The sequence below is a fragment of the Chrysochloris asiatica genome, unplaced genomic scaffold (genome assembly GCF_000296735.1).
Source record: "Chrysochloris asiatica unplaced genomic scaffold, ChrAsi1.0 scaffold00301, whole genome shotgun sequence".
NCBI lineage: Eukaryota > Metazoa > Chordata > Mammalia > Afrosoricida > Chrysochloridae > Chrysochloris > Chrysochloris asiatica.
Window position 1 is genome coordinate 1896777 of NW_006408819.1, and position 11162 is coordinate 1907938.

Here is an 11162-nt window from a genome sequence, read left to right on the forward strand (position 1 = left end):
CAGCTTCACCGGAGCAGAAAGCCTCATCTTTCTCCCGCAGAACAGCTGGTAGTTTCGTCGAACTGCTGACCTTGCGGTTCGCAGCCCGATTCGTAACCACTACACTACCAGAGCTCCTTACTCTAACCTTACAAAATATTAAACAAATTGGTTGGCACCGTCATATGTACATAGTATGAAAAAATACCCAGATTGGCATTGTGAGGGAGGGAAACAATGTGATCCCAAGATCCCAGGCTTTGGAATCAGCGGGCCCTCGCTAGCTTCATCCGTAACTTAACTCTGTGACCTTAGGCAAGTTACTTATCCTGAGTTTCAACATCATCATCTTCAAAATGAGGAAGGGAAGAAGTTTCTTAATGCAGATGTCTGTCCTGCACCTACACTGAGCCCATCCACTGTGGGCTAGTTCCCTCCCCAATCCCTGGCCTGACCTACCTGCTCTACCATCTGATGCCCGCTCTCAGCCCACTCCCGCCCCAGGGGACCCCGGCTCCCTTTTATCTGCGCACTCCCAGAGCCCCGGGTGCAAGCCGGGATCCCGTCCTCGGGGAGCCCTCCCAAGATCGCATCCGGGACAGCAAGAAACAGCGCCGCGCGGAGGCGGTCCGCTCGGGGTACCTGAATTCGGGCGGCTGCAGGGCGTTCAGCGCCGCTTTGTCCAGGCGCTCCATGGCGACGCCGCGCCGGCAGCAGGTGCTCAGCAGCGGGACGACAGAAGCCACCGGTCGAGCTGGGTGTACTAACCGGAAACAAGGCAGCCAAGCCAGCCGGAAGTGCCGCTGGGGGCCGGGCGCAGGCGCGGCGCGGCGAGGTGACGCAAGGCGCGGCGCGGCGCGGCGCTCACGTGACTTACCGGCTGGGACGATGCGACGTGCGCCTGGGCCAGAGCTGCCTGCGCTCGAGGAGCAGGCTGGGCGAGTGGCCTAGCCACTCCACGTTGAGTCGGGCCTTGCCACGCAGCATGGTCTTCCGAGGCGGGCGATGCGACTGCCGCCACCCCCCCGCGAGCGCGCGCGACCAACTGTGGTCGTTGCCGTCCCGGCCCCGCTCTCTAAGCTGCGGCTGGAAGGCGACCAGGGCAGGACGACCAGTCGGACGGTTGCGGTGCTAAGCAACTAAGCAGTTCCGACTATAGAAGCAACAACACACACACAAAAAGAAATGCACGTTATTGCTCCAGCCCTTGAGCAAATGCTGACTCCTAATAATTAGTTATCCCCCACCCCGGACGTCCAGCTGGGGAGAGCTCGGAGAAGTTACTAGCAGAACACTCACCCTCGTCCTTATAACTAGAGACTGAAAGAGCCCTTGCTGAGAGTGACTGTTAGGGCTGATGCGGGTGACCCCGACTTCCACTTAAAGTTACAAACATTTTGCAGCTGCTCAGAGAGCCGCCAATGAGACAACGGGGACTCAAATAGAAGAACAGATGGGTCTGCCTAGCCTTGGCAACCTGAGAGCGGTCTAAACGCAAAGGGTGGCTAAGCCTAGGGTCAGGCTTGACAAAATTAGGTTCCCACTGGCTACTAAGAAGAGGACAGTCCTTACATGGTCAATGCCTGGGCAAAGCAGCTGACCACACATCTATTTTCTGCGCAACACGGACACAAAGACCATATCTGAAATGACTAAACCAGCCGCTTAAAGCAAAGAAAGAGCCATACACATGGCGACAGAAACCCTAGGCTTTCCTCCCAATTCCCCACTGGTCCTCATCTGTACAAGGAGGCAGCTGGATTCGAACCACCTAATGTCTGAACTAGGGCAGAACTTGAGCTAGTCTAGCTCTGAGGTTACACACTGCAACCAGCAGACCAGCAACCCAGATACATATAGCCTGCCAGCCGTTTTTGTACAGCCCCCAAGTTAACGTTTTGCATTTTAAACGGTTGAAAACAAATCAAACTATTTCGTGACATGACAATTATATTTCAAGTTCGTGTTCATATAAACTTGTATTGAATCGCAGCCACACGCATTCATATGGATTGTCTGGGGCTACTTTCACACACAGCAGCGATGATTAGTTGTGGCAGAGACGGTATGGTCTGCAAAGCCTAAAATAGTGACTAGCAAGCCCCCTCGCACTCAGGTCCTTGATGCACTAGGGGTCTATCTGTATAATTGGGGGTTCTGAGAACTAGTTTTCGAGGTTTTAAAACATAATGGATTGAGTATTTACTTGCTGTCGGTGACAAAAGCTACTTATACTGTCACTTTTCTTTGATTATTAATACTAATTATATCACATTGGAGTCCTGGTGTGGCACTGTGGGTTAATACACTGGACTGCAAAGTCGGTTTGAAGCACAAGGTAAGTGGTTCGAGCTCACCAGCCGTTCCTTGAAAACCCTATACAGGGTTGCTATGGGTTGGAACTGACTAGACGGCATTTAACAAAAACACCATATCACATTGGTGAGGTAATCCTGGTTATCATGAGAAAATGCAAATTATTACTAAACTCAAATGAACTTGGTAGACGAAATTCTTTTAAAACATAAAGCGTAAGCCCCACGGGACCACGGATCTTTGTTTTCATCCTTCAGTTACCTGCCTAGAATAGGGTCACATAGATAGCTCAATAAATATTTGTTGAGTAAATCAATAAATGAGCTAGAGCCACAAAAGGACTAAGAGCAAATGAGTCCTTAGGTGGTAAAAACATCAGGAACCACAGATGTAACCTGAAGTTGAGGAAAACTGTGGTCCAGAGAGGAGAGGGGCTTACCGATGTCACCCATCTACTTAGTGGAACCTAGCTCAACTCCTAAGTCCCAGGCTGGTACTTTTTAACAGTCGCATCAGCTGTCCGGATGGCAGTTGTGTGATAATTCCAACAAGAACCAATAATAAATGAGACCTGAGATGGAACAAAATGCCCTGCTAATGTCATTTACATTTTATAGTGTTTTGTTTTGTTTTATGAACTAAATCCCTCATTACCCTTTTTTCTTGCTGACGTCTCCAAACTACCAACATTTACCGTGAGGCTCGCTGGTGTGAAGATGGAAGAACTTTGTCAATAAGCTCAGAAGCTGGAAGAGAAGGAGAGAAATTAGCCAACACAGTCCTCTCTGCCCCCTCAACAAAGCCCTGAAACCTCCTACCTGCAGCAGCTGCTCAGGAATTAGAGGCTAGTGGAGCCCAAACAGAGCCGTTGCCATGGGAATGGACGGGAATGCTAGGGGCAAGGTCATTCTGGAGGAAACCATAGTAGCACATTACTTATTCCCTGAGAATCAGAACAGGATTCTCAAGCTGAAAGGGTCCCAGTCTGAACTTTGCATTTTTACTTAATCTAAATTGTATTTTATTTTGTTATCATTGTTGAGAATATATGCTGTGAAACATGCACCAATTCAACAGTTTCTACATTTAAGTAAATTCAGTGACATTAGTTGCATTGTTTGTATTGTATAGCCACTGACACCTCCTTTTCTGAGTTGTTTCTCCCCCATGAACTTAAATTCACACTGCCTCCTAAGGTTCCTGTCTCATCTTTCCACTTGCTGTTCCCAAGTTGATCACATAGAGATCGTTTTTCTAAAAGCGTAATGCTCAAGGCAGACCTTTTTTACTAGTTAAACTATTACTCGATTTTACTAGTTAAAAAGAAATATGTAATCTGCCTTGAGCATTATGGGACAGGGCCAGGATTGCTATGAGTCTGAACCCACTTGGTGGCAAGTCACAAGAAAGAACACTGGTTCAATATGATTTCAGGGGATATTTTTGGTTTAAGGTTTAAAGATCATCTCAGGGCAAGAGTTTCAGGGGTTAATCCAGCCTTTATGGCTGCAGAACTCTGTAGTCCATTAAAATTTGAAATTCTGTTTTATACTTCCCCCCTTTTGATCAGGAGTCTTCAATAGAGTCTTTGATTAAAATGTTCAATAATGGTAGCCAGGCCCCGTCCCATTCTGGTCCCCTGGAGACAATTAGCCACATATTCCATACCCTCCTCCCATTTCTAACCCTCCTTCTTCCTCTGTTGCTCCAGGTAAATAAAGAACATTATTGTAGGGCCCTTTCATTTTTAGTTGGAAAAGCTGAGCTAAAGATGACCAGTGACTTGCCCCAGAACCCTGGGGTCAAAGTCAGGAGCAGAAAATTTCTCTTTCCTAACTCAAAGTCTCCTGGTGTGGCACTGTGGGTTAATGCGCTGGACTGGAAGTTGGGTTTAAACTGTGAGGTCGGCGGCTCAAGCTCACCAGCTGGTCCTCAGAAACCTTACACAGGGACACTATGAATCAGAACCGACTTGACAGCACTAAACTACAACAGCTCGAAGTCTAGTGCTTTTTCCCCTGAATTTGTTCACTATCTCTGGACTAGATACCCAGTCATGTTTGGCAATAGCACCTGGTTTGCTTTAGTGACCAAAGTTCTCCATGGTTCCCTTTGGGTGGTGGGTAATGGGGCTGGATTGAAACAACACTTGGTACTTTCTGAATCCTGTCCCGAACAAGCATGGCATCTTAAAAATGAAGATGTGGGGAAGACAGAAATGAGCTCTATCACAAAATCAGGAAAAGCCATACTTAAAAAAGAGGGAGGAGGAAAATAATTGTGGCTTCTTTATAATGTGAATGTGTTTTTTTCAAGTGTACAGATTGGTAACATATTCCCCCTGGTGAGAACAAAACCAATTATAGAAATTTTAAAAACACAAACAACAAGAAAACATTTTCACACACACACATTTACTAATGGGTTTGCTTGCACTGGGAGACATTCTAGTAAAAACCTCCATCAGGAAGCTCTGAGTAGCCGATTGAAAGTGTTACTCAAACAGGAGTAGTTTTGCTTGAATCCTTTGGCCACAGCTGAACCACAAAGCATGTGTCCAGTGCTTTAATTTACCGACCATTCACACTGATTGCTTATAATATGAAATATAACCCCTACAATCCATATCCACATAGGTAGAAAATCTGATGCAGGGGGAAATTTGGTGAAGGCCTCACAGTGCCCCTTATCTCCTGGTTCACAATCTATTCCCTTAACATTTACACCTGGAGTCCTGGTTTGGCACTGTGGATTAATGCACTGGACTGCAAAGTTGGTTTGAACCGCAAGGTCAGTGGTTCAAGCTCGCCAGCCACTCCTTGGAAACCTTATACAGGGTGACAGTGGTTCAGAACCGACTCAACAGCCCTTAAGAACAAGAACAACTTCTTCCCAATGAGAGCGCATTGGCTCCATACATTAAGCACAGAACTGCGAACCACAAGGTCCGCAGTTTGAAGTTTCAGCCTGCCTGCCGCACCACTCAGCGAGTAGTTCATAGGATAAGCACTTGCTCTCAAGGTCTGTTTGAACCGCAAGGTTGGTGGTTCAAACTCACCAGCCACTCCTTGGATGGTCCGCTATGAGTCACAACCGACTCCACAGCAAGCACTTTACAACAACAACAGCTTCGTGGGAGAAAGATGAGGTTTTCTGTTCCCATGAAGATTTAAAACCTTGAAAACCCTATACAGGGTCGCTATGAGTTGGAACCGACTCCTCAGCACTAAACAACAGCAACTTCTTCCCAATACATAATGGAGAAAAGATTGAAGTTGTCAAAGAATTCAGTTTACTTGGATCCACCATCAATGCTGTACAAAAAATCAAATGATGTACTGCATTAGGCAAATCTGCTGCACAAGACCTCTTTAAAGTGTCCAAGAGCAAAGATGTCACTTTGAGGACTAAGGTGCACCTGACCCAAGCCAGGGTATTTTCAATAGGCTCATATGTATGTGAAAGTTGAACAGAAAGTAAGGAAGACCATAGAACTGTTGATGCATTGGAGTTATGGTGATGGGAAATAATGTTAAAAGTCCCATGGACTGCCAGAAGAACAAATAAATATGCGTTGGAAGAAGTTCAGCCACAATGCTCCTTAGAAGCCAGGGTGGCCAGTCTGCATCTTTCATATTTTGGACATATTATCAAGAGGGACCAGTCCCTGGAGAAGGGCATCATGCTTGGTAAAGTGGAGGGTCAGCGAAAAAGAGGAAGACTTCCAACGAGATGCACTGACATAGTGGCAGCCACATGGGCTCAGGCATAACAATTGCGAGGATGGTGAAGGACTGGGCAGTGTTCCCTTCTTTTGTGCATTGGGTCGCTGAGTCACCTAACAACACCAGCGTCCCACTGGATCTTAGAGCTAGTGAGGGGACTTGCTAATGGTATTACACCATGCTCAGGATCCCACACTGACTTTTCTCACCTGCCTCACCCTCAAGGTCTGGGTCTTATTCCATCTGTCAAGTCCAGGGACTTTCTAACAAAGCGAAAACCGTGTGACCACCACAAACCCAAAGTGGTGTGCAACTACCAACAGCCTCAAGTCCCCTGGCACATGGCAAGGTTGGACCCTATGAGAGGCAGAGCTATTAGCCAGGGGCGGGCCTGATCAAGTGGGAGGGGAGTGGAGCCTGGAAGAAGCAGCAGGGGCATCCACAGGGAATAGAGGACTCCGTCCATGAGTGGGCGGTTCTCTACATGAATGGGCCAGCCAGCCAGGAAACAGAAGTCCAAGAACCACTCAGAAGTTCTAGCGGGACTGCATGCAAAGGACAAGGTCTCCAACCCATTCTTAGGGTTCCTTTTTCTTCTTTCACAGCTGGTGTCAGAAAGTTGGGAACATAGGAGAGAGAAAAAGCATAACAGTGGCAGGAAAATGAGATCCAGCAGCTTGGGCACAGTGGCCCAGCCCTCCCAGACTGCTCCTGCCTCTCCTGTCCCCGGTTTCAGGAGAGGGTGTGTTTGTGAATACATGAGTGTGCATCTGATTAGGTACATTAGTGTGTGTGCATATGACCAAGCCATGGTATTTTCAATATCCTCATATGGATGCAAAAGCTGGCCAGTGAATAAGGAAGATAGTAGAAGAATTGATGCCTTTGAGTTGTGGTGTTGGAGGAGAATACTGAAAGTGCCATGGACTGCCAAAAGAACCAATAGATCTGTTTTGAAAGAAGTGCAGCTAGAGTGCTCCTTGGAGGCCAAGATGGCTAAGCTTCGTCTCTCATACTTTGGACATATTGTCCTGAGGGAACAGTCGCTGGAGAAGGATGTCATGCTGGGTAAGGTGGAGGGGCAGAGAAAAAGGGGAAGACCCCCAATGAGATGGATTGGCCAGGTGGCATCATTGATGGACTCAAGTGTGGCAGCGGTAGTGAGGTTGGCCCAGGATCGAACATTGTTTCGTTCTGCTGTGCATGGGGTTGCTATGAGTCGGTTCCGACTCGATGGCACCTGACAACAACAACAACAACTTGCAAGACAGATTTGTTTGTTCTGGAAGTCCATGGCACTTTCAATATTATTCTCCAATTCCATAACTCAGATGCATCAGTTCTTCTACAACATTCCTTATTCACTGTCCAACTTTCACATGCATATGAGGCAATTGAAAGTCCCATAGCGTGGGTTAGGCGCACTTTAGTCTTCACACTGAGATCTTTGCTTTTGAACACTTTAAAGAGATCTTGTGCAACAGATTTGCCTAATGCAAATATATCATTTGATTTCATCACTGCTGCTTCCATAAGTACTGATTGTGGGTCCAAACAATATTAAACCTTTGACAACTTTAATCTTTCTTTGTTTATTACAATGTTATTTATTTGCCCAAATTATGAGGATTTTTATTTGCTTTCCATTGAAGTACAATCCGTGCTAAATGCTGTGGTCTTTCATGTTTGTCAATATTTCAAGTCCTCTTCGCTTCCGACAAGCAAGGTTGTATCATCTGCATATCACAGGTTGTTAATGAGTTTTCCTCCATTCCTGATGCTATGTTCATTTTTATATAATGCAACTTCTTAGGTTGTTTGCTCAGCATACAGATTAAATGTTGTTGTTGCTAAGTGTTGTCAAATAGGTTTGTCGGAACAGATTGAATAAGTATAGTGAAAGAATACAACCTTGGCACACACCTTTTCTGATTTTAAAATGTTCAGTATCCCCTTGTTCTGTTCGAAAGACTGTCTAACACTTTGTCTAACACTTGAGCATACTCGAATGTTCTGGAATACCCATTCTTCACAATGTTATCCTTAGCCTGTCATGATTCACACAGTTGAAAGCCTTTGCATAGTCAACAAAGCACAAGTAAACATCTTTCTGGTACTCTCTGCATTCAGTCAAGATCCATTTGATGTCAGCAATCATAGCCCTGGTTTCTCTTCTGAATCTGGCTTGGATTTCTGACAGTTCTATATCAATGTACTGCTGCAGCTGAGTTTTAATTATCCTTCAGCAAAATTTTACTTGCACGTAATGTAAATGGTATTGTTTGATAATTTCCACACTCTGTTGGATCAACACCTTTTGGAATGGCCACAAATTTGGATCTCTTCCAATTGGTTGGCTAGATTGATGTCTTCCAAATTTCTTGGCACAGATAAAGGAGCACCTCCAATGCTGCATCAGTTTGCTGAAAGATTTAAATTTGTGTTCATTCATTTCCTGGAGCCTTGTATTTTAACCAATCCCTTAAGTGCAGCTTGGACTTTTTCCTTAAGTACCATCAGTTCTTGATCATATGCTACTTTTTGAAATGGTTGAACATTAACCATTTCTTTTTGGTACAGTGACTCTGTGTATACCTTCCATCTTCTTTTGATGTTTTGTGCATCATTCAATATTTTTCCCATGGAGTCCTTCAATATTTCAAGTCTAGACTTGAATTTTTTCTTCTGCTCTTTCAGCTTGAGAAATGCTAAGTGTGTTCTTCCCATTTGGTTTTCTAACTCCAGGTCTTTTGCTTCTTTCTTGCCTTCTTAATGACCTTTTGCTTTCTTCCTGTATGATGTTCTTGATGTCATCCCACAACAATTGTGGTCTGCTTTCATTAGTGTCTAATGCATCAAATCTCTTTTTGAGATAGTCTCTAAATAGCCAAATATAAGCTGTTTGTGGACTTGTTTTAATTTTCTTAAACTTCAGTCTGAATTTGCATATGAGCAATCAATTGTCTGTTCTACAGTCTGCCCTAGCCTTGTATTGGCTGATGATATGGAGTTTTCCCACGATCTCTTTCCACAGATGAAGTCAGTCTGATTTCTGTGTATGTCATCTGGTGAGGTCTATTTGTTTATTGTTTTTTAAAAAGTATTTGCAATGGATAAGTCATTGGTCTCACAAAATTTTTATCATGTGATCTCCAGCATCTTTTCTATCACCAAGGCCATATTTTTCAACTCTTTGTTCCAACCTTTGCATTCCAATAACCAGTAATTATCAGCGCATCTTGATTGCACATTTGATTAATTTCAGACTGAAGAAGTTAGTATTATTTTTCAATTTCATCATCACTGATTAGTGGTTGATGCCTAAATCTTTATAATAGTGATATTAACTGATCTTCCTTGTAGGTGTATGGATATTATCCTATCACAGACAGCATTAAACTTCAAGATAGATCTATTTGATGATGAAGTAAAAGATTTGAACACAAAATTTTAAAGGGCGAAGTAAAAGATTTGAACACAAAATTTTAAAGGGCAGTTCGAGAAGACAAAGTCAAATCTTATAATGTAATGTATGTACAAAGACCTGGAGTTAGAAAACGACAAGGCAAAAAACATGCTCAGCATTTCTCAAGCTGAAAGAACTGAAGAAATGATTCAAGCCTCAACTTGCCATATTGAAATATTCTACTGGAGTCCTGGTGTGGTGCTGTAGAATAAGCACTGGACAGCAAGGTGAGTGGTTCAAATCCACCAACTGTTCCTCAGAAACCCTATACAAGGTCACTATGAGTCAGACTGACTTGACAGCACTAAACAACAGCAACAATGGGAAAAACAGTGAATGACGCAGAAAGCACCAAAAGAAGATGGAGGGAATACACAGAGTCACTGTACCAAAAAGAATGGCTTGATGCCTAACTATTTTTAGAGGTAACACTATACGAACAGGAACCAATGGTACTGAAGGAAGAAGTCCAAGCTGCGTTGAAAACATTGGTGGAAACAAGGCTCCAGGAATGGATGGAACTCAAATTGAAGTGTTTTAACAAACTGATGCAGTACTAGAAGCACTCACTCATCTATTCTAAGAAATTTGTAAGACAAGTTCCTGATCAATCTATTGGAACAGCTCCATATTTGTGCCTACTCCAAAGAAAGGTGACCTACCTGATTGTGTAAACCATTGAAAAATATCACCTGCAAGTAAAATTTTCCTGAAGATAATTTTTAAATGGAAACAACAGTACATTGACAGGGAACTGCTAGAGGTTCAAGCTGGATTCAGATGAGGATGTGGAACAAGGAATGTCATTGCTGACGTCAGATGGATCTTGGCTGAAAGCAGAGAATACCAGAATGGTGTTTACTTGTACTTTACTGACTATGCAAAGGCATTCTACTGTGTGGATCATAACATGCTAAGATTAACTTTATGAATATGTGTACCCCAGAACACTTAATTGTGCTCATGAAGAATCTAAAAGGCAGTTGTTAGAACCAAACAATGGGATAATGAATGTTTTAAAATAAGGAAAGGTGAACACCAGAGTTGTATCCTTTTTTGCCATACTTATTCAATCTTATTTGCTGTGCAAATAATCTGAGAGGCTGGGTTTTATGAAGAAAGATGTAGCATCATGATTGGAGGATGTCTCCTTAACAACTTTAGAAATACAGATTAAACAACATTGTCTGCTACAAGCAAAGAAGACCTGAAATACTTAATGATGAAGATCAAAGACCACAGCATTCAGTATGGTTTGCAACTTCAATGATAAAAAACACACAAGAATCCTCCCAACTGGCCCAATAAATAACATCCATATATAAATGGAGAAAATGTTGAAGTTGTCAAAGACTTCATTTTGCTTGGATCCCAAATCAACACTCACGGTACCATCAGTCAAGAAATCAAATTATGTATTGCATTAGGCAAATCTTCTGCAAAAGACCTTTTTAAGTGTTGAAGAGCAAAGATGTCAGTATGAGGATTAAGGTGCATCTGCCATGGTATTTCCAATCACCTCATATACATGTGACATTTGAACAGCGAATAATGAAAGCTATAGAGTAATCGATGTATTTGAATTATGGCGTTGGTGAAGAATACTGAAAATACCATGGACTGCCAGAAGAACAAATAGGTCTTGAAAGAAGTACAGCTAGTATGATCCTTAAAGT

The 11162-nt window shown here is 43.6% G+C and overlaps 1 protein-coding gene across 1 annotated transcript in view; it reads right to left on the reverse strand.

Moving 5' to 3' along the window:
• The window catches only part of VMA21 (VMA21 vacuolar H+-ATPase homolog (S. cerevisiae)), an 8643-nt gene extending 7969 nt beyond the window's left edge, over window positions 1–674 (reverse strand). Inside the window, exon 1 of the mRNA XM_006874773.1 lies at window positions 622–674. Coding sequence (XP_006874835.1) covers window positions 622–674 — 53 coding nt within the window. The remainder of the gene's footprint in view (window positions 1–621) is intronic.
• Between the last annotated feature and the right edge of the window lie 10488 nt (window positions 675–11162).